General features: G+C 32.5%; 2 protein-coding genes across 3 annotated transcripts in view; one reads left to right on the forward strand and one right to left on the reverse strand.

Moving 5' to 3' along the window:
* LOC106707311 (dual specificity tyrosine-phosphorylation-regulated kinase 2) overlaps positions 1-25,658 on the forward strand; it is a 111,795-nt gene that overhangs the window by 65,756 nt on the left and 20,381 nt on the right. The gene's annotated exons all lie outside the window — the stretch shown is intronic.
* LOC106715333 lies at positions 8,198-14,296 on the reverse strand. The gene is made up of 2 exons (XM_014508613.2): positions 14,073-14,296; positions 8,198-9,078 (listed from the first exon to the last, which is right to left on the reverse strand). The coding sequence occupies exons 1-2, from the start codon at positions 14,112-14,114 to the stop codon at positions 8,542-8,544; spliced, it is 579 nt and encodes a 192-aa protein (XP_014364099.1). The 5' UTR covers positions 14,115-14,296; the 3' UTR covers positions 8,198-8,541.

Consider the following 25,658-nt stretch of genomic DNA (forward strand, 5'->3'; position numbering starts at 1 on the left):
CTTCACGTGTTACCGGGTATCGATTTCATAACACAATTATGCACACGCTTTAATATTTATGTAATAACTAGCCGTCGTCCGCGACTCCGTCCGCACAAAATAAAGTAAAAACTTGAAACGTAGCCTATGTGTCCTTCCAGACTATGTTCTACATCTATGCCAAATTTCATCAAGATCCATTGAGCCGTTCCAAGATACCTTCAAACAAACATCCATCCATCTATCTTAACATTTCCATCCCATATTTAAATGGACTACGCGTATAGTATTTTTTTAACGACGACATAATACAAGTCAATCGTTTCTAACTAAGAAAAAATGGCATATTTTTCGAAGTAAATTTGTTGATAGTAAACTGAAGTAGTTTTTTTGGTTTTAGAAAACAATTCTAAAAAAGTAATTTAACTACTTTACTAGAGTTAATGTTCACTAAGTGATAGCTTGAGTAACCATTAAACTAAACTATACACAGTAAGATGTACAATGTACATCATATTATTCATACTATTGCTGTTTCGATGTAACAAGAAATGGAATTTTCTAGAATATGAAATTGCATTTCCACGCTGTTGTCAAGGTCGGTGGGAACTCATGCGACATTAATCTATTCCTATTTGATACATTTCAATACTCCTGCTTCGATTTCTGATCTATGTGACATGTCTTTAGGTGCTCGCGTGTTCTATTCATATGTCTTGGGATTTTACAAACAAGAATGTGACGAAGTGATATTTGATATTTCTTTTTGCAGTAAACAGATGTGATGTAAATACTTGAACATTTTTATTTTCTGCAATTGTGATTTAAAGCTTCGCGATTGTTCATTCTTCATGACTTAGTGTTAGATCGTAAGATGGAATTATTGACTTAAGTATCATAATCTAATATTTGTTTTCTTTTTTTATTTCCAGGTAAATGCTCTCGGCTTTAATCATGAAAAATAGGTAAATGTAAATTGCAACATTGGTAATCAATATTACCAATGTCGTGCTGTACTTTATTTATGTAGAAAATAGTAATCTGTTCTTACTTCCTGAAAATGGGTTACTACGATAATCGGGAACAGCTAGATGGATTTGAAATTTTCTCTTTAACTTAAACCTTATTAATTTCATTGGTTAAAAAAAAATATGTTTAAGTTTGGTTTTTACGACTGAATATAAAATTGAAAATGGTTTCAAGACTTTTCTCATAATTACTTAAAATAAAGTTTAATAAACATGATCCAAAAGACTAGATTTAGTAACATAGTAGAATTTATCAACAATCGTTTATAATTTTAGTTTCTCCAGCAGTCGGAGGTAACGACGAAAGAGAGAGTCGCCTTGCCTCCTCCGCTAATGGCCAGCTATTGAAGGTGAAACCCGTCGATTCAGCCATGTCATTGTTGACGCAAAACTTACTTCTATTCACAGCTTATACTCTACTATTTAATCTTTTGTTTCTGTTGAATATTGCACTCAGAATTAGTAGTCAGATTATTTTATTGAAATTGTAATTAATATCTTTATTTAAGAGCTGATAAATATACCATTCAGACTATCTTAAATCGAAGACAATTATAAATAACTTTCTAAGACTTTTCTGTGTCGTAGAATTGTAGAGTTTTAGCAGAAACAGGTTTGGAATAGTTTTTACACTTACCGTGGGTTTTTGGGAACAAAATATCCGTTAAAAACATATTGTTATCTCTGTTTCTTTCAAAGACAATGATAGGGATGACGGTATGTTTTATAGAGACACTTTGGTCCCGAAAACCCATGGTTAGTACTGAAATAAGCGTCGCTTAGGATCTGGTTTTCATTTGGAAACCTTTTTCAAATTGGTACGAATTGAAGATTATTAGATTCTTATGTTTTTCTTTAAAATTGCACTAAGAATTAAATTGATATAACATGTAGACATTAAGTAGTACCTTAAATAGATGCCGTTCTCTTTATTACGTGCGTTGGCGGAATTAAGTTAGATTTATTGAGTTTCCATTAATTGATACCTTTAAAAATTGCCGCTGATGTGTTTTTAAAATTTATTATTATAATTTATTACTTTCTAATGGATTTATACTAATTTAATAACTTTTACGGACTTGAATATTATGATCCTTAATATTGATCCGTAAATTATTTAATTACTGTATCAAACAGATCACAAAAAATATTTTAAGCAATACCTAATGATTTTCGATTGCTATTGCTATCATTAGATCGCTTAAATTCGAATCAAATGCATTAAAAATGTTTATTAAAAGTACCGCGATTAACCAATAATGATTCGAGATCGAGTATTGATTTTGGTCGTTAGTAAATTCTATTTCATATTTCGTTCCATAGCGGGGATGGTAACGTGAGGCTTTTACGTTCGCGCCACACTAGGCGGGTCTGAGCGATCACTTAAATGGGAAACGTTTAATTTTACGGTCCGTATAAATGCAGTGTTCGCGGCCGGTTTCCTAATGCATTCTATTTGTCTTGTTTCCGTTTCTATTTCCATTAGGGAGATAGCATCGCTTCTTCGAGTTATGGTCACATCTTTTAAACTTGTTAATTTTAAAGATTTATTTTTGAATCTTAATGCTTATCAATATTTCTTTTCCTTTTCTGAGTATTGCTTGTATCTGGAAAAATCCAATGTCACAATATAAAGCAGGGGTGTCCAACTTTATAAGACCAGAGATCTACTGTTTACTAAGGAAACCGTATGCGGTCTACTATTTATAATCTTATTCTTTCATATATGAAAAAGCGAAGTTCACTGAAAATTTTTGTATTTTATTCATGGATCATAAACCTGACAATTATTGTTAGTTCTTCTTCTTCTTTTGGTGCCATCTCCTAACGAAGGTTGGCGATCATTATAGCAACTTGAACTCTGGAAACTGCAGCTCGAAATATAGAACGCGTACTTTTGTTGTACCATTGGCGCAGATTTTTCAGCCAAGATGTTCTTCTTCTTCCTTATTAGTTAATACCTATTTATATTAGTGTGAATATTACTTATTATTAAAATAATAGGTAGCCTCTTCCAGACTATGATCTACATCTATACCAAATTTCATCGAGATCCGTTGACCCGTTCTTGAGATACCTTCAAACAAACATCCATCCATCCAAACTTTCGCATTTGTAATATTAGTAAGATAAGCATCTTCCTCTACGTTATGTTTTACGTATTTATATGATTGACTAAACTAATAGTCGCGTTTTACCGGTAAGCCACCCCTATCGTTATTCAGTTGTTAGAATTTTTATATCTAGTTATTAAGAAGTAATATAAAGCCACTTTATAATGGCGTCTACAGACTATTTAAATGTAAATTACAACAATTTCTTTAAAATAGATATAATACGGTAGCGTAATCAACTGTTATTGCTTTGTTAACAGCTAAATCAACTCTTTCCGCGTCCACGGTGAATGTCTAACTGCATTATAAATTCAAGCCAAGGCGTTTTCGTGTAACTGTGTCAATTCGAACTGCGAGGTTACACTATGACCTTTACCTATTGTTGTGGCGATTAGTCGACTAATTAAAATGTACGAAATTCTCTCAATGCTTTATTGTGTAACGTTTATCTTAATATTCGCAACTGGGTACCGTGGGTTTACACTGTCAATACGTCTTTACAAAAATATATAAGTAGTAGCTGTGTCGCCCGTGACTTCATCAGTGTGAAATTAAAAAAAAAGTTAATAAGTAGCCTATGTGTTTTTCCAAACTATGCTCTACATCTGTGCCTAATTTCATCAAGATCTATTGTGCTGTTCGAAGATACCTTTAAACAAACATCTATCTAAATATTAACATTTATAATAATAGGAAGAAATAAGATACGTAAAAATTAATTCATAATTTTAATCATTCTATTACTACTTTGCCTTGTACAATTCTTTTTAATAGATTTTAAAATAAAGCATTTAAACGCTACAAAATGAAAATATCTAATAAGGATTTAATATAATGTCAGTCATAATATTAACCTATACAATCCATTTAGAATTAATATCTTCGAAACGCAACACTCCGGATTGCAATAATGATAGATTGTCCGAAACTCGAAAGTGACACAGACGAATAACTCCATAATTCTGTTACTCTGTCATCTGATATTACCTATCCGATAGCTCAGCGTGATGATATCGCATTAGATACGCACCAGATAAACAAATGCATTCGATTTATGCGTTTGTCGACCGCTCGTGTGAATGCGCCTTTATGGAAATCAATATCACTTAGAATTTATTGTAAAATAATTTCATGTCAGTTTTAAAAGTTTCTTGAGTTACGAAGGAATGAATTTATGTAAATAGAAATTTTTTATAATTTATTCTGCAGATTAATCAGGTCTTTATTAAATGTGGGTCGTTTTAGTAATCCGTTTGACTGTTTTAAACACTTTTCAAATGATATAACGATCTTTGATCTTATAAAAAGTAATGTATTTGTTGTAAACGCGTCTTTTCATCTCTTGTATATGTTTCTAATCAAAGGGGATTATTAATAATTATTGTTACTTATTTCATCATATATGTACTTTTGTATAATTAAATCTTACATTTTAGTCCCAGTCGATACTTCTACTGCAGTCCAATGTGTTTCTTATCACAAACCCGTAAGGTTTATTTTAACACGTACATTGGTTACACGAATGAGCAGTCGTGGTAAAAATAGGCGGGATGTGTTACGATTTACAGCAGATCCCTCTTGTAGCGGATGCTGGAAATTTGGCGAGCTTTCATCGATTTCAGTACAAATAGTTTGCATGTGTTTTTCGAGATGGCGCCACTGGTATAATTTTAATTGAATATTACATTTGAAGATTCTGGTACATTAACCTTTTAAATTTAGCCGTCATATTTCAATAACTAACTATAACTAAGGGTTTGAATTTAAATTTTCGTCATGTACTTGAATCGATAACAATTTAGCCCTTTGTAGGGTTTTGGGTGTAATCGTACCTAGATCAGACGCAAAATGAAGCGGTCACGTAACTCGGTTCGGTAAGGGGTCCTCGACAGCTGAAATTTGCTACCCTCACCCCCCTAGACTCGTGTCCCACGGCTCGCCCGCGCCAGGCACCGACCGCCAAATGTGCACTATACTCGGGTAATTAACAAATGTGTTTTAAGTTATACGCTTGAATGGTAATGTGGTTACATTGAATTTTTTTATGTAAAACTTACTTTGAATATCAGTCTTTTGTTGTTGTATGGATTGTTTCAAAATTGATTTAACCCTTTTTGTAATATCTTATAGATATATATTTACTAGATGTTGTCCGCGACTCCGTCTGCACGGACTTAAAAAACTTAATAAGTATGGTAATACTATGTTCTACATCTATGCCAAATTTCATCCAGATCCGTTGTGCAGAACGGCACATATCAAACAAACATCCAAACATTCGAATTTATTACATTAGTAAGATAGATTAGTGATCGCATTTATTTAAAAAAAAGTCTGTTGTAACATATAATTTTTTTAATAAGTTAAAGTATTTTACAGTAATTCGTTTGAATAATACATCATTTGTTTGTATAAAAATATATGATTTATAATAGTTTTTAAAAATAACAACTACGTATACTTTTAGACGTAAATAAATTACTTTGTAAATACACGTATCTTCTACGACTTCCTTATTAAACTGACTTCCTTTTACCGTATTTTAAATAGTTAACGAGAGATGATTTAAATGTATATTTTGTATGTCAGTTTATACAAATAAACGTTGAAACTGAAATGTTGTTCTTAGATCATCACACAAAATGAAATTATTAAACGCAGTATATCTTGTTTCAATTCAACGCCGAAATTAAGTTAAGTGTTTCCCGTTGGACCGATTGAGTTTATAGAATTAAAAAAATATTACCATTAGCCCCATTGATTGGTAAGCCGATCGGCCCAAAGGGACATGTTTCCCATTGAGTCGCTTCAAATCCATAAATTAAAAATAACACCTTTGCAGCGTATATATCTTAATCGGCTCCAATGGACTCTTCGTATGAACAGCACCAAATGGAGGCCCGTGGTCTCGCCAACGGGTCTGGGTTACGATCGTGAGTTATGATGTTGTTGTTGGGCCGATTGATCGGTAGGCCGATCAGACCAACGGGAAACACCCCAACAAAGGAACGTCAAATTTCATACATTTACTCATTGCTTTATTTCTATATCTATACTAGCTGTCGCCCGCGACTCCGTCCGCGCGCAGTAAAAGAAAACTTAATAGGGGTATGAAAAATAGATAGTAGTTGATTCTCAGACCTACTGTATACGAATATAAAATTTGGTAAAAATCGGTAAAGCCGTTTCGGAGGAGTACCGCAACTAACATTGTGACATGGAAATTTTATATATAAGATAGATAACTAATGTTTTGTAAAAAAAAGTGAGACTGTGAAATTGTTTTTTTTCGAATTTACAAGTTTTAGCTTAAGGTAGAGTTTGTATTTGGTTAAAGTATTATGGCTTGGCACAAATTTGTATTTTATAAAACGAGACATATTTGCACTTTTATTGATTTGTTAACACGTTCAATGCCATTATAATATTTATAATAAACTCGCAAGTTGAATCGGTAGCACTTAAAGTGTTTAAAATAATCTTAGAAGAAACTGGAATTTTAAGAGTATTACAACAGTGGTTTGATATTGGTACTAGGTACTTTAATGACAATATAATATGAATGTCATGGTGTTAGTTTTTACGTTTGAAGAGAAAATCATGTTTGATGCCTCGCAGACGTAAAGTGGGCAGCATTATTGACCAGTTATATCGAACCAGACAATTTCACCGCACAATAAAAGATTTCCCTGGAGGATGACCTTCCCCTGTGCGGATTAGAATGGCGTGCGATTATCTACAAGTTTTTATAATGTACAGGGGAACGTTTTTTAAAGAAGATATTTGATTTTATTAACTCTAAATTCATAGAAAATCCATACGGCTAAATGGTTATAATGTTAAGGTCAAATTATGGTCAAATACTTTCTTTACAAAATGAATAATTTAGTTTATTGATTTTTAATTACTATACTACAAATAAAACTTTGTTTTTTATTATAAGTAAATCTAGAAGAGTTTAATATTTTGATTTTGTTGATAAAAATGTGTTTAATTGTTTATTTAAAAAAAATCATTCATACATATTTTAAAACGTTTGCAACAGCACTGTTTAAATTAAATAAATAATTTAGAAATGATCCTTATTAAAGGAATAAAAGTGCAAAATTACCTTGTTTGTACCTTAAGAAATTATATTTTGTGATATAACTATAAATTGTTAAGTATATAATTATATATATAGCATTTCATATTCTTATAGGTATAAAATAAACACATTTAACCGTTTTTAATTATTTTATTGATTTGTTACAAAATTCTTACATCTAACAACACTAGACATAAATACTTTATTTATGTTGTTCTTAAAATTAAAACCTATTTACTATTAATCTTATACTTTAGGAATGAATAAAATTTTAGTTGAACTGATAAATTCATTTATATTTTAATTTTTCAAAAACATAAAGAATTACTTTCAACCTTATCTCAATTTTATAATTAATGACATGCACAATATATTATGATAGCTTTTTTGCTAAATTCTTTTTTTTACATCAGAAACATTAAATACTGTTTATTTTTTGAAACATTAAGTTCACAAAGGATTTCTTTACTTTTTGAATTAGTTTTTTTAACAAACGTCTTAATACTCAATGTATTTTGAATTAAAACCAAGGCCTGTTTAGTTATAAAAATAATTAATAATTATTCTACAAAACCTCGGATATGGTAAATAAATTTTACGATATCGAAGCATAATAATATAATATCACAATAATTCTAGATTAAATATCAAAATTTTGGATTAATGAAAATTAAGTTCTTCATATTTTAATTTTAATTTATTTTGGCAGACTAATAAAAACTAAGATCAAAACATCACAAACCAAAAAAATATAAGAATAGTATTGACATGACAATATAATATATATATATAAAAATGATTAAAAACTAAATATTTATAACTTAATGAATTATAAAATGGTACGTCCCAAATCCTATCTCTATCAATTCAATGTTTTCAAACTTGTTCTAACAAATTGTGCGTATGTTTCTTTATAAAAATCAAAAGCCTCTCGTGACTTACACGTGCTTCGTGTTTTGCTAACGGGACTGCTACGTAGATACAGATACAACAAACAGTTGTACGAATTATCTGTTTATAGAACTATTCGATACGCAATTCAAATAGGAGTTTGTTTGTGATAAGCCCGAAGTAATATCGTTCTATTGCGTTGTAATCGTGAAAGGTAGTCTTACTGTCTGTAGTAGCGAACCTCGTAATGATCTTACTAATTGTTTTCTTGTAATTAATTGTCCAATTATTATTATTATTAAAACTATATTTCAATATGTAATAATACTTTGGCTTTTTATCACTAAAGACGATACGTCTTCAATACACCAATGAGCATTATCTACAGTTAAGGAAATGCAATTAATTGAGCAACTTAAACCAAAACTTATACAACTATTGTTTAGCTCTTTGACGAGAATATGTTGAGGAATTTGGTCTTTATATTCAAAAGGGTGGTGAAAGACCTTTTCACTTTCTTCTTCGGCATCCTTTCCGGCCTGAGGAATGGCTCCGAGTAAGACTTCTGCAAACTTGAGTAGATTGGTGTATCGGACTCCTTAGGAATTTGGTATTTGTATTCCTTGATCACCTTTTCTTCTGTTGGATCATATCTGTAAAGGACTGAGTATGTTCGCTTCACCTTTCGGTTACGCGGAATGTTAGCACTCCTGTCGCTTTTGCAACGTTTAACCTTGTTCCTGCCATAATAGTCTTCGTAATTGTCAGCGTCAATATAAATGATTCGTTTGCCTAAAGCTTGCTCCCTCTCTTTCTTCAAACTCTTCCATGAGGCGATAACTGATTCACGACGGAAAGTCTTATTTGGATTATGACGGCTGATGCAGTAGGAGCTTTCCTCTTGAATGTTGGACGTGTCTTTCAATGGAGACCCTCTTGGACTTGGGCTGTAGTCTATCTCGTAGTCGTCTCTCGACACCTGTAACAAAATAAACAATTGATTAGCGAATTAAGGCTACACCTAGATATAGATAGAAATCCTTGTCTATTGCGTTTATTCCGACAGTTGATAGATTGTATAGATTACAAGTGTTAATAACGTTATCTATGTGCGTGACTTTGACGTATATAGGTGTTACATCGTCTCTTTCTCTCAACACGATATAATTATCTGTCTCGCTTAGGTACGTCATTGGAGCCCTTCGAGCGGTGCCCACATGTCTGATACCACCTGTTGTATAAACCATATGTCTTACGTAGCTGGAGCATTTGTCAGATATACTTAAGTTTGATATTTAATTAATATTCGTTTTTGAACTGTCAAGGAAGTTATTGGAACTGTTAATAACTAGTTTTCTTGGTTGTTTACTTCAAATAGGTGATGTTATAATTGAAAAATGTATTAATTTAACATCATTTGTAATTCAACTTTTATGTTACAATTCGACAATTAACTCACATCTGTGTTTTCAATTCTTATCGCGTAACATTTTTTATAGTTTCACGTAATTTAACAATGTTATAGAGACGGCCGCGTTGAATAGGTCACATGAAAATAAACACTTTAGAGTTACGAATTCTTTGGAATACGGTGATACTAAAGAAGAAATGCCATTTGTTCTCGTTAAAGTTTTCATGTGTTGACTTATTGCTTTCCATTTGTTTAGTGTTGGTAATTGGAACACAAAAGATACGCATTTCTATTACCGAAATCTAGGCGTCCTCGCTTTCTGACACTACAATACTGTTCAGATGTCTGTTGTGACAGGCAACAGTTTTGTAACAATATTTTTTAATGGATATTAAAAAAAACAGCATATGCAACTTGGCGAATTTGGGTCGTGTCGTGTAAAATGGGTCACGTTTAAATAGTTTTTCTTACAGACGATATAGTTAACACGGTCCAATTACATTGTAAGTTACGCAAAATTTTGTACAGAAATGTAACGTTACTAACCTTGTGTTCTTTCTTTCCAGGTAATTAAAAGTTGGATTAATATTGAATGTCTTATCCACATTCAGCTTTCGTCAGGATTTCACCCCAGTACGTATTGAAACATTTGTAAACGCGTGCATATTCATGTTTATTTGTGGACGTTATTATAGAACTGAAGGTGATGGTGCTAAAAGGTTCGTGTTAAATTTGTCGCGGGCTATTTTAAACAATAGTCGCGTTTCAATGCAACGTCTAATAATAAAATACATGATTTATTTTTAATTTTAACCTCCATAATGTTTACATTAATATCACACGTAATTTGAGGGTTTTAATATAATAACTAACGATGAATAATAATAATTTAGTAATGTATTTTATTGGAAAAGCTAACTAAATAAACTTTTTATTTTATTGTCTCTATACTATTGGTAACTAATACAAAATTAGCATAAAGGTATGATTTGAAAGCCAAAACCTTGTGTTTTGTTGACACATTGGATAAGATGGTGCACATAATAAAATCTGTAATGTCTAGTAAAAATAACAGCTTTAATGTGATTCTTTGAGATGATTGCAAAACTATTTTTACGAGAACAATAGCCTTTACAATAGCAATCTCTTTACTGCCAGCTTATGAGGTTAAAATGTGTTTTAAAACACATAAAATGATCTAATTGGTTTTACGATTAAATTTTATCTAACTTTTTTATTTAGGTTACATACTCATATGTTAGTGTACTGTTAAACCATGCAAAAACATTGTGGGAAGTTGTACGGTTTTTTTTTTTCAAATGAGTCGATGTGTTTTTTTATTCGTTTAGTATGTGTCATATGTTTCATTGTTGCTTTTTATTATAACTGTAAATAAAACGGTATGCATTATTTTATGCAATTATAAATTACTGTTCAATGGATCGATTTTGTTAAAATTGTAGCCAGTTAGTTGTATTGCTATGAAGTGTAATATTTGTTTATTTGCTTTAAACTAGAGTAAATTGATTACGGATTCTTATTTCGTTTTTTTTATTTCTCTGATCCGAAAAGCTTCACGGTTTCTTTACGTCATTAAATTGGTCACTGCTTTTGGGAAAAGAAATCCATTATAAGTCTAAATTATTATTTAATTAAAAAAACAAGTTAAATGATAGTGGAAAATAAGATCTTAGTTGTGTCTATTGCCTTATCGTCCAAAATTATTGAATTATGGTTTTGATATAAATTAACTTGTAAATATTATTTCATTTCATTTATACAATATGAATTCAAAAACAGTTTTAGAACCAAGATGAATACTTCAATGTCGATTTAATACCTCGTACACTTTATCCGAGTTGGAATTGAAAACAAAATATTCGTGACCTTATTCCTTTAAGTGTAACTTCTCTCTTTCAAAGTGTTTTGATAAAACGACTATTATTCAAATAAACGTTTTATTAGTTTCGTTTGAAATGTGATAACTTTTTTTTAATAAATATTTTAAAAGTTTATGTCAAATTCGTAGTATTACTACTTTTTATAATTTAAATTAGGTCTTTATACTTTTATTCGGAGTATATTTGATTTTGGATAATTTGAACAGTCAATTGTAAGTATTTGCTTTCTGGATCTAAATTACGTTTTCACTATCTGTGGCTTATTATAGTATCATAAAATTTATTAATAACGTCTTATGTAATGTTTACAGTGAACTATTTTCGCTCCGTGCAGTATGTTTCTATGTTTATAAGTCGCATTTGAAACCTAGGCCAATAGCGTATATTATAGTGTTACATTTAGACGTACGTGTGTACTATTTCAATTGGTTCAAGTACGAATTGTCTATTCCTAGATTATTTACGCTGCGTTTAGCCCCCAATTAGGGGTTAATAACCTTTTTGATGACGTTTTTGAATGATCGTATCAGATGGCTCGTTGATGCCCACGAGGTTTTTTCTTAAAGTTTACTATGACTAATGTCTTGTTCATCGTTTTTTTTTCTATTGCGACATTATTGATAATTCTTTTCTTTTTGGGTCGTTGTACTAGCGGCACAGTTTACGATGTTAATTTGTATTGCAAATTTATTTCACCAATTGAAGTCGACTGAAAAATGTTTTAATTAATGTTCTTTATGTCCTATTGCTTGTCATTTTTTATTAAAAGTAACAGTATATAGAAATAATATTTCAACTATAGTGCTAATATTTTACTATGAAGTATTTATGTACCGAAAAGATGAATAGAAAGCAGATTATTGGTTAGATAAATTACCAGACGAATTGTATCCACAATTTTACAAAGTTTACATCGTCTATTAATATGTAAAAATGTCAGTAATCTGAAGCTACTATTGGGGATTTGCGTCGTATGAGATAAACAAAAATATGAAAAACTGACTTCCAACTTTCGTTAGTCGGAGAGAAACCTGAAAAAAGAAGATGAACTTTTTTTCAGGTTTCTCTCCGAGAAGGGATAAACTTCCTTTTTCTTCAAGTAGGAATCAAAGCGTTTCAACTCCACGGATATATAAGTTAGTTCATTAAACCGGTTTAAAAAAAGAAATCATAGTGTCCACGTTCATCTTAGCCATGTCGTCCTGCCATCAATTTTTATCAGGCCTGAACGCTCTTTACTTTCCAATTCATAAACCGGAATAACTAGACTCGGATTAGAGAACGTTACAAAAGATTGTCGTGTAGTGTTTGATGTAGTGAAAGTAGCCGAAAAGCGTAACAAGACGTCCGCGAATTTTTTTACAACAGCTATGACAAGGTTTCGCAAACACACTTTAGCTTTGATTAAAATATATTGTTGTCTTTTTCATACTTTTTAGGAAAACAGTGATAACAATAATGTCCCTATACATTTGTGAAATTCGCGGTAATACTTTGTTAGTTGACTTTCTAATTTCGTGATGTGTTTGATATTTTAACGGTCTATAAGTGCCGATTGTCAGATGTTTCAGCGTCAAATAAACTTTCTATTTTGAGTACCCTTTGTTGAGTTGAGTCTTTTGTAGGCCTTTTTTATAGAGTTTTCACTATTACATGAAATTGCGATGGTGAAATAAAATATTATGTAATATACTATTATTATATTGAAAGGTGCTTTATATATAGATTTTAAAATGATTGTTTGTAATCTTATGTATATTTCTGTTTTACAACTATTATATTTGGGAACAAAATGATTACTGTGAAGATTTACGAAGCGTTTAACTTCAACATGCAAGGTTGACTAGGATTTTAAGACTAGTTATGAGGAAGCAATGTATTTGATTGATGGGAAACTGTGCAGTTTCATCTTAAACTGATGTTCAAGGGTGTTGTTTGATGTATATAAAGATAACAGGGCTTACAAACAACTCTTTATTGCAATTATCTTATTAGTAAGGACGAATATAAGCCGATTTGTTTACAGTCGAAACCTATAATAATCGATCCCGATCGATCATATCTGCGGTAACCGATTTTGTCACTTTCTGATCATCTGATTACTCTATGGAAACTTATATTTTTTATGAAACATCAATGTTACTATTGATTTATATCTATGGTATTGCGCGGTAACCGTGAAAGATGTGGCAATGTCAAGAGCTGCTGACACAAAAAGAACATGTCCATAACCCAGCGACTCTCAATGCATACAGCGCAGGTTCAATGACAGCGGTTTCTAGTTTACTGCCTTTTATGTACCGCCGGCAACGCTTTGCGTAATAGATGTTTGGTTATACGCCCTAATGGGAAGTGTTGGACATGTTTTGTATCCGTAACTTTTAGAATTTTATTTGAATTTGGAACGTAAACCTTTTTATTATATTTGAATAAAAATAAAAATTCTTATAAAGTAAAGGTGATAGAGGTTGGAATTGCTACATACTTAAGAGTCGACAAAGAAAAAGCCATAACTTTGTGTACAAAAGAAGCAAATCCGGAAATAAGTATTTTAGAATACTTAAATTAACAAAAAAAAAATACAGAACTGTTTTACTTTTACTTGATATGTGAAAGTGTAATTTTAACTTAAATTGTACAATTTTTAATTTAGTTACTTACCACGCTCTCCCAACTACCGCCAAAAATCGACTTGTCCAACATATTGTAGCACAAAATAGTTTATCACCAACAAAAGCACGTTGCACTAGTGTGTCCTAGACGCGATAGATTCGCAAGATTACGAAATGGTTACTGTTTTTGTCAACAGAGACCGCGCGTACGTCGCTCGAAGCACGTTCACACGGGATCGTTATCTGGATTTAGCACGTTGTTTTCACACTGAGCTCTCCTGAACGACTGAAGCGAACGTGTTACAGCATCATATTTATAGTACGGCCAGTCGGGAGAGGGCGGGTTTCAGGAAGACGGCACGCTTGTATCTTCCACTTAGCACGCAGTCACGTCACCGTATTTCGGCTGTGTGTAACATAGTTCGGGGAAGCCCGTCTAAATGCGTCTATCGCCCGACATAAATTTTGCTTCTCTTGACTTTTTTCTATGTAGTTGTGATGCGTCTAGAAGTGCATGGAATACTTACTGCTGTATCTAATAAAAAAGAAGACGATAATTTCCTAGTCAAACTTCTTAAACTTTGATTCAATTAAAAAAACACTCAAGTAACAAGTTGTTCCCACCGTTGCTTGCCAAATTTGTGGTTTCTATCGCCTATATAAATGTTAGTAGCGGTATCATTAGCGATATATTGTTCTGTTATTTCAAAGACAATTAGTGATGACAGTATGTTTTTTGTACCGATGTTTCAGCAGGGAAAAGCAACAGCAACTCATAGTACAAATAAATAAATACAAACACAACGCTGTTTCATGACTGTGAACGTAGGCAAGTCTCTTTAAACGGCGCTTAGCCTCAATTACGTGAGTTCTATGAAATCAGCTGTTTCTTGCAACCGCTGCCGGAAGATCTTCTAATTACCAATCTCTCTCACAAATGGCTGCCAGCCCAAACACTTTATGATTGCGCCGATATTAATAGATTTATTGTAATGCTTTAACGAATGCTTGTTTGCAAATATTGCGTAATTATGAGTTAACACCGAGTAGGAAGTACCACACGAATTTTATCGGATGTGCACTGTAAAACATAACGCCCTGTTTAGACTGTCATTGTCCTTTCTATGCGTTCTGAATTTTTAAGCCTATCCCAACGGGTCATTTGAACTCATAAATGTAACACCAAAAAAAACTTTCTTGAAAAAGACTCGAGATGTCTATGCAAACGCTAAAAAAACATAGACGGTGAAAGTTATATAAGTTAGGATACTTTTTAATTGTCTAAGTACGCTATTGTCTGCGTAACTTTTATCTATATATATTTCCGTATAGTTGCACCTCAATATAATTTACAATTATAGCCCACCTGAGCTCGCTATAGCAGGCAATGTGTTTATTTTGATGATACCATAACGGAACGATCGATCACCTCGACCTGTCGGAGTTCATGTGAGGTTACCGCAGCTGTATCTTTGACTGTACTCGTGTTTATTATAGGTTAGTGATGAATGGTCTGTTTATATTGATAACTCTTCTTTAGTTTTTGTTTTTGTGTTTTTAGTAGTTTTTTTTTTTGGATAATTAAATACTACTTTTCGATCAACGTGTACTTTTTGCTTACACAATAACTTTCTCAATCTTTTGTCAATAGAATCTTATTTAAAAAAAAGAATTCATAACTTTGTGTCTATTGTACTTTTACAGATGAAATTCAACAACGACACCTTAATGTTTAATTTTAGCATATCACATAGCCAGTTGTTTCATAAGACGATATCAATCAATATAACCAAGCGGTCGTTACGAAGTCGCCGACCGGGTCTACGTCCAGCGCAGTGCTATGACGTCAATGCTTTGCGCTCGAGTGCATGATGCCCCGACCGGGGGAGCACTCAGGAACCGATGCGGTATCCACATACAGTAAAACTAAAATGCGATACGATAAACTTTCACGCAATGATCGTAAATCGAAAGGGGCACAACCCTATCGGTGGAATGACGATGTTGATCGAAAGATTTGTGGAAAATCAAAATCTAAGTATAAAATGTGTGATATGTTAAAATTACTTAAACTTGTTTATTGTTTCCATACCTTCCAGTAAATTAATTTAATTATATTTGCGTAGATGGAAGAAATTCAATAATACGTGTGAAGTCAACCAACCCGCACTGGGCCAGCGTTGTTGACTATGGCCTAGTCACCCCTAACTTAGGGTAGGCTCCGAGCCCCTCGGTGGGGACCTATAGTGAGCTGATAATGATGATGTATTTGCGTAAATTTAAGTGGTTTTCCCGACTCTTCTGGATATCAACAAATCCACTAGACTCACTTATTTCGTAAGCATTATAACCTTCGAGCCTTTTTCCCACTTCTGCCTTCTATACCTATCGATAGAGATTTAGTTTCAGTTATTCTATTTTTAACCAACTCTGTTTGAATAATAGATTTTTTTTGTTCGTAAAATGATACGGTGTATGACTTGCGTATATTTGATCCATTTTCAAATATTCATCCGTTCAAATACAATGGAACAGTTGCATGGAGGCAAACATTGCGCAACTGTAGCAAGAACCGATCGTTCCAATGTTTAATTGCCTGCAGTTGAACTGAACCCGTGGCGGATTTTTCAATTTTCAACGGTTTACTCTTTGAATTTAGATGTTAAAAATACTCAATGGAATTAAACTAGTAAAAAAGCTAAAGCAAATGCTACTTCTTGGGCTTCAACACAAAAAAGCGCTTGCGTCCACGCAGAACGAGCAAAGCAATTTACACACTATAGAATTTAATTATTAATTTAAAGTATAATCATGTGATTTATTATAGTAAATCGCAAATCTTTTGCAAACATTGGAACCAATGGATAAAGCTTTTGGTTAAAGTTTCACGTTTACTAAATTCAATATGGGAATCAATTCGATTCGCATTGATACTATCATAGGTAACATTAGACATGAAAGGTAGCTACATATATCAAAGGTTAGGTCAAGGCCACACTAGCAATGTCTATCGAACGCCGCATCGATTTCATTACATGTTTACATACATACATTTCATATTTTCGAAGAACCTCTTCTAATCTTATTTCAGTAAGTTTCACGCTTCTCTGAAACTCATATGTTATTCACAAAGTAAAAGATTGTTTTATATAGGTAAAGTTTGTGAATATTGAATGTTTGCTAAATCAGTTTCTTTCAGTACTTTTATACGAAAAATGATGTAAAATAACGAAAATGAAATTGTAATGTTGTAACTGCAACTGTGAGATGAATAAATCTTACTTATAATATTACTAGCTGTGGCCTGCGACTCCGTCCGCGTGGATTTAAAAAAAAACTTGCCTACATATTCTACTTATTAATAATTTTTCACATTTTTTTCCAGACTATTTTCTAAATATATGCCAAGATATGTTTAGCGGTTCTGAAGGTGAACATCCATCCATCCAAACATTGACATTTATTATATTAGTAATTAATTACTAGGTACCTCCAGAACATCTCAACGAATCTAGCTAATATTTGGCATATATGTGTAACATAACCTGTTAGAACACATAGGCTACAATTTTTTTTTAATTCCACGCGTATAGAGTCGCTCTCCTATCTTAGTATTAATTACAATATGAATGAAAATGAAAGCAACAATCTGATAAAAGTAAAGATGAAACTGCACAAAAAATCGCGATGTTTTGATGTGGTTAATAAAATTACACAATTATAATTTATTGACTGGATACGTTCCAAGTGAACCGCGAACACAAACAGACAAAGTATCACACAATCGTAAATCAACTTCTTTGTACGCGTGTAAACTCGACAAAAGTTCATTTTTAAATGTTGCCAATACTGAGTAAAACGCTTTGGTAAATACATATGTAAAAGTTTAAACGTTATCCCTATTTTTTGGAACACAATGAAAGCTATGGCAATATATTTTCAGACTGGATACACAGTTACTGTATCCAATTTTGGTTTATAACATGAAACATGCTTTATCGGTACCTCTGTGTAGGTTGTTATTTATTATTTAACTTCGTTATACTTGTTTACGCCTGTAACACACAGCCAAGCGAAGCGATGTTTGAAACTTAGCTATCGTTCCCTATACGCTTCGCTTTCTTGTCTTATTGCCGCATTCAAGCCGTTAAATGGTCTCACTTACCGTGGGTTTCTGAGTTAAAAACTTCTGAAACCAAAAAGAGATTTTGGTCCTAAAACCATCGGTTAGTGTATTGTAAGTCATCTACATTAAGTAAATCTCTTACAGTTACACTTCGCTTAGAGTTACACTTTGCTTTTGTTCCGGTTTGATTTCGTAGCTGTATACTACAGCGGTAGTTAACTTCTTTGCACATGTCTAAATCAAGATAAATTCACTAAAAGAGGTCAGAGTTTTGAACGTTTATGTCACAAATTTATTTATTGGCTCAGCTGGTGAAATACGACTGTATGTGTTTGTTTTATTTCATGTTTGTTATTTCGAAACGCTTTGGTAATTTTAAAGTAAATAAAATAAATATTATATGATTTATTATTTACATTGAATTTAGTAACAAATCATTGAAATTAAAAGTTACGTTGATTTTTATGATTGCCGATTTTTACTTTTATGTTTTAGAATTTCTTCCATTTTAAGTTGACTACGTAACAGGTCTAAGTTTTCTTGTCACCCTTATTGATTGGGGTAATTCATTGGGTCATTGACCGTAGAGTAAAGCATAGCCATAATCATCTAAACATCTAAATAATCGAAAGCAAACGTTATACCTAACTTCTCGCTACCGTTCCCTCATTTATGCTTAGTCATTCGAATGACTAACTACACAGATTTGACCGTTGACGCAAAATCTTCGAGCGAGTGCTGAGTTTTGCTACCGAGAAGTCTAATTATTAGTCGGGGGTGTAGATTTTAAAATTAAATCAAATATATTGTATTTTATAGAAACACAAGCAGAAAACTTTTGAAGAGTTAAAAGGGTAAATTAAAAAGCTTTTATTAAGCTATTACTTTAATACGGTGTCGGTCTATGTATTGGACTTCAAAATATTTTACAGTTGTAGTTAACAGATGAGTTACTTTCAGTAAATTTTGCTGTGGCCTAGGTCTTTTTGTAGTTGAATAGTGAGTTTATTAGTTTTGTATTCTTACAGTGATGTAACCACACACATTGATGTCAATGATTATTTTGCATAATCCTAATTACTATCACAGACACTTACCAAAATTTTCTTCTGCATCGGTGATGCTTTGCTATGTTTGATACATTAGTAAATACGATCATTGCAATTGTCTATCATGGTGTCGATGGCTCCTACGAATAAGGGCCAATGTACAAATTGAGAACTTTACTGGAAGGAGAGGCTTTCAAAGTATCAACCATATAGGAAAATAGGCCGTGTAGGCCCTTATACTTCAGCAAAAAAATAAGCTTTACACTTGTAATTTATTATTTTGTTTAGTGCATGTTATTAACTAAAGAAAGAGGTAGCATTTAACACAAAAAAGTGAAAATTATCAATTTGTTACTTTGGCCCTTATACGTTGGACCCATCGATATGGTCCCTTTTCATATAATGTAGTGATACAGGTAATGTTCAACGTTTTCTTATAGGTGTTACCCGATAGTCTGTTAGCAACAGAGTCGGACAACGACAACGGACCTCGTCTCACTTCTCAATCCGTTACGTCGCAACGTATGGTGACGTGCGAACTATAAATAATGTTTTGACCTACTTGTCGACCATCTTCGAGTTACATCTGCACATTCTTTGCAGAGACACTCAGATGTCATCTCTTCATTGCGAAGTTTTGATTGTATTTCATTCGTGTAATGTTTATGTTAATCCCGCTTTATGATGTTACATGTTGTTTTCTTTTGGCTGCATTTTTGTGTCAGTGTGGCGCGCATGCAAGTAAATACGGAAATAAATTGTAATCCGGTTGTTATAGTTTTTTTTTTTTTTTCATAAATGTGGTATAAAAATTCTTTTTAATGTCAAAATTCATGATTCATACAAATTACACTGCAACTATGCAAGTTTAAGTCCTTTGCCTTATTTTTGTTGGTCTCACTTAAGATATGAGTATTTTAGACATGAAATAATTTCTTATACGCATTAATACTTTAAGGAAATTTCTACAGATACAAGAGCTGTAACCAATCTAAATATAACACGAGTATAAACATTTGGTTTTCGTAAAAAAATAACACTTTAATCTTGTAATCGTTCCCAAACAATATTGACGCATTAAGCCATCCGTTTTTTGCGTGTCGATCAGAACTGGGTCGTGTTTGAAAAACTGAAGTAAGCAAAGCTAAACAGCCCTAATTACAAGATCAATGCCCGAGTTCACTTCAATCTGATATATCATAACAGTATTATACTAAGCAGTTCTTTTTACCCAACTGAAGTGTGGGTTGGTTAGGTTACTTGTATTTGAGTGACCAATTTTGAAATGAGAGGTTGTCATTCGATTCGTTTTTTCCCCCGGAGTTTCTTAGGGATCAATTAAGTTTCTATTTTCATCACTTACACTAAGGAATTGTTTTTCGCGCCTTTCAAATAATAAATACTTGTTTACTTACTAGTTAAATAAATTCAATAACTATTGATATTTCTACTTAGTATTAAGACCTTGTTGATTCCGAATAGATTTTTAATAATTTAAATTGTAATAATTTATTTTTATGTAAACAGTTTTAATCTATTTCTTTCGACTTGTTTTCTTCATAAAGTCTGAATTAGTGGGTTTTTGAGAATAGTTGTTTCGGTGACATGTTTCAACGGAACATGTTTCGTGGCAAGTTCTAGCAAACTATAGACGTTGTCACGCTCTCTTCACATCTGTAAGTAATTAGCTCAGTTAATGGAGACCTCAGCTCTCTGGGTACCCATTACACTTTCTAAACACAAGTTCTATGGCAGTACAGATTACGCATACAGTGAATATTGTTCATACGTAAGATATGATAGTTCCAGTAATTTCATTGTCTCTGCTGAATTAAATAATAAGTAATAACCATAATTGTATTGAAGTTATGGTTTCCGTAACCCGTTACCTTCCATTGTTAAAACTTCTGTATAAAACACGTTACCTTTTCTATTAGTCTGTTTAAAATAATGAAGATAATGCTGAACACTTGTGAAGGTTTACGACAGTGGAACATGACGGTTAAGTTGATTTCTATGATTTAATACAAGGATTGAATATGCTATGTTCAGTACCCCCGGCTCTTCTATCGAGTTGATTTTATTCTAGTAACTGTGATTTGCTTAGCAAGTCCAGTGAAATATATGCGGCTTACAAGAAGACATCGTAAAAAGCATATGTCATGGAACATCTTTGTCTTCTCTTCATACGTTTCAGTGTATGCCTGTTATAATAAAATGGTTAATTTTTGCGCACACCGGTGGTTATTTTTAATATAAATGTAAATGTGTAATTATCACACGTTATTGCTTATTCCGCGACTGCATTGAATAAATGAATTAACCAAAATCGTATTTGCACGGCCGCTTGTTGGTGCTGATTAAAATTTTAAACTCATTTGCAATTTATTGGTGCAATTTATATCGACGGTTCTATATTTTTGTGGGCATAAACAAATAGCTTGATGGCACTTTTTATTTTCTTTGCATTTCTTTGCTGTACTCAGAGTTGTCTTATGGCTTATAATTTTCTTTGTGTAGATTTTACACACACTAAAGGACTTCCTTATTAACCACTTAAAGTCTCTGCGTGCAGCAGTCTGTCCGAGGCAATCGAGATACCAGAGATCTCCTTACCTACATGCGAAATATAAGATTGTATGTAGATTCGAATCCAACATTTTGAATTACTTTTGTAATGCAAGAAATGACATCAGAAAAATCGTTGCCAAATAAAACAGGAATTGTTCTACGAAATTTCAAAGAATAAATGCGTCACTTGGCATAATCAATCAACATCTATTATGTTTATATTATAATGTAATATGTATGTATGTTTATCTATCTGTCGGTAACAATGGTCGGTAACAATGTTTCGCGAAAGTCCGAAGCGACGATTGGTCGTAATTCAAAGTTGGCAGGCGCTTAGGTGTGCTATTACTTCGAAATGTAGAGGGAATTCATATTCGAAGAATAATCTTCGATCTTTTATATTTGACCTGTTCACCTTTTCATGGAATACGTTTTGAAAGGTTTTTTTTGTTTATTTATTCTATGCTTGCTGTCCTAAAATTAAGAATCTGAGTAACTTATGCGTTATTCTGCACTGTGATCAAACTGAAAATTTTCTTCCAGATACATTGCACCGTTCTATCGTTACACGAAACATGTATCCATTCATCTGAACTAGTAAATTATAAGATCAAAATTGCGATGGTAAAAAACTTATGTACAGTAGACGCCCAATGATTTAATGAAGTAATATAAATTGGAATATAGAATTATTTAAGAATAGCTAGAAGATAAAAAGAAGATTTTTAGTACCATAAGTTGACTGATGTTCAAGTTTAACTCTTTGTTTGACCATAAACAAGTAACGTTTCGTTTGTTTTAAACGTATTTTTAGACTTGGCTTAACTACTTAGCCCATTAAAAATCCATTTCCGCTATCAGATCTTTGGATAACTTTAACTTGCATGTAATTTTGATGCATAGAAACTTAGAGAACAACCAAATGAACTTTAAAACATCCGTATTAAGTGGTACACTAGGACTTAAAAATTATAGAATAATAGCTGTCGACCGCGACACTATCCGCGTGGCATTAAAAAAACTTTGTAAGTAGCCTACGTGTTCTTCCAGACTATTTTCTACAACCGTGCCATATTTCATCAAGATTCGTTGAGCCGTTCCAGAGATAACTTCAAATAAACATCCATCCAACTAAACATTCGCATTTATAAATATTAGTAAGATATAAGAATTGTACAGGTACATAATTGTGTGAAAAATGCCAATTGGGAACTGTCTCCTATTTTCACCATACATGTGCTTGAAGAAAAGTCACCATGGAGATTAAATATGGATGGCTACAATAGAAGAAGACCAAAGAAAGTATGGATGGATTGTGTGAAAGAGGATATGCGTAAGAAGGGGGTAAATTCAGATATGACGGCTGATAGAGATGTATGGAGGAGTAGTACATACTGTGCCGACTCTCTATAGGGATAAAAGCAGGTTAATGATGATGATGAAGAGCCCTAGTTGTTTATTATTACAAATGTATAAAAAAAATTACGTATATCAATTGCCAATTGCCAATTCGTAAGATGTTTCATGTCGAGTGTTACAATTTATTAAGCCATCTTAAATCGTTGTATGTTACACATAAAATTACATACATACATACATAAATATTAAACAGTATGTTGAGCGCGAAATTACTGATCGGCTTAGAAAGACCAGCTAAAGGAGGAAACGGCCTTAATATTAATAATTCAAAGAGTCATGTTAGAAAGTCAAAGGAGATTTATCCAGCGCTCGTATAATAAAGTTAAGAATACACTAAGCTCTCTCTAGCATTTGACAAGAAATTTATTTATTTCAATTTCAAATTTATGAGCCAAATGATATTTAATAATGTAAAAAATTGTCCAAACAAGTTAATGATAATTATATTTTTTTTTGTTTCAGGTAATTTAAGATCATCTTTTCTTTAAGCTCTCAAAAGAAATGTATTGGAGTAAAAATAATCAGTAAGTTTTTCGAAATATTTAGCGAAATAGTTGAAACACTTTATTGTATGTTGTGCTTTGTATCTTACTTCTTACTAGTACGAGTATTATAAATGCGACAGTTTAGATGGATGGATGGATGGATGGATGTTTGTTTGAAGGTAACTCCGGAACGGCTGAACGGATCTTGATGAAATTTGGCACAGATGTAGATCATAGTTTGGAATAACAATTTTGGTTTTATTTAACTACGCGCGAACGGAGTCGCGTGCAAAAGCTAGTTTAAAATACAGATACAATTTAACGTTTGAAACATGTGTGCACCCAACCTATGTTTGAAATGATGAGGTACGGTTGATTTTATCTTGTAATGGTTCAATTTATCACGATTATATGTTAGTGTAGCTTGCACTCTATATCTATGTTTACAAATAGAGTAATTTAGTGATAATCTCTGATTATTTATTTTTAAATTCGAAAAAAAAAATGTAACTAGGACTACAGAGGAATCATATGTTGGATGTTAGCAAATCTACGTTTTCATAACTAGAAGCAATGCAGTAACAATAGCACTTTGATTTTAGTAACTTATTTGCAAATAATCTTACTAATATTAAAATAAGAATGTTTGGATTAATTTTTGTTAGAAGTTTTTGGGTGAATTTTTGTTAGAAGGTGCCTCCAAAAAGGCTGCATGGATATATATAGTCTGAAAGAACGAATCCGAGAATTATTTATTGGAATTACCTAACGCAATCAAGTACCAGTGTCCATGTTAATTAATCTTCATGCAATAGTCTTATTGATGCCAACACCTGACGTGTGACACAAAGGATGGGCGAGCTATTTGTGCTATTAGTTATGTGTAGATCAAGTTCTATCAATTAAGGTGTAAGCGTAGCGTTAATGCCTTTTTCCACTAGCGCACGTAGCCTCAAGACTTTGATTACGTTACTTTCATGATAGTCGCGACCGCTCAAAGTACATACATAGCTCATACGTTAGTCGCTTGGTGAAAAGGTTTCTTAGCTATGCGTCGAGACATCGGGATAGGTATCTTGTGACGTTAGTTTCTCCCGTGCTTGATTGTTTTACGGCCGTCTGTTAATATAATTATTAACAACTCTGGCTAGGAAATGCTTAACATTTTCATGATATAGAATTACATTTCGACACATATAGGCACATATATAAATATTTTTTGAAATTATAACAACGGAGTTTGAAAGGTTAGTACGGATGAGATACATCATAAAACGAATATAAATGCAATATTTATGTCTTAGTATCATCGCGTTTTGTTAAATAAATATCGATATAAAATCCCTTAAGAAGTAAACATGAAAATAAAATTTGTTTTAATATTGTATGTTCAACCAATTTTTGTATATGAAACATGATATTTTATAGCGTTAAAATGGTACGAGTAAATGTTTACTAAAAAGTACCGATTTCAGGTAGTTTTGTTATGTTCAAGAGTGGAACGCCTTTGTATCCTTGAAAAAAATAAACAAGCCAATTCGACCCGTACTTCTTCAAAGCATAGCTAAGTCCACTTGCGACTTAATATTCGCCGAACAAACAGGCATATTTAAAACCTACCCTACGTTATGAACATGTAGGTATAAGAATATCCAGTGACCTATAATGCGTAGTGATGTGCTGACGTTGGAATTGTTATCGATGAAATTAACATTGTTAACACTTCTGATTATTTTGACAAGGAAAAGTTTTAGATTTTCTTTATTTATAATGCATTACTGAAATACACGATAGACGCATTGAGTTTTTGATGTATATACTGTAGGTGTATCTTCAAGTGTATGAAATTCATACCGTTTCCTTTGGACCTTTGTCGATAGAAATTAATTAAATATTTATGGGGACATCCCTAGTACCAATATTTACGGAAGGGTTCCCGCGGTAATTAGACGTTACTCCCGGTTGTCCGACATAGTTGGAAACGT

This window comes from Papilio machaon, chromosome 23, assembly GCF_912999745.1.
Source record: "Papilio machaon chromosome 23, ilPapMach1.1, whole genome shotgun sequence".
In the NCBI taxonomy this organism is placed as follows: Eukaryota; Metazoa; Arthropoda; class Insecta; order Lepidoptera; family Papilionidae; genus Papilio; species Papilio machaon.

Excerpts from the sequence above, each read along its gene's own strand:
- LOC106715333 (XM_014508613.2), bottom strand. The coding sequence starts at position 14,114 with ATGTTGGACAAGTCGATTTTTGGCGGTAGTTGGGAGAGCGTG. Across the intron at positions 9,079-14,072 it reads GCGGTAGTTGGGAGAGCGTG|GTGTCGAGAGACGACTACGA; the intron begins GTAAGTAACTAA and ends ATTTTGTTACAG.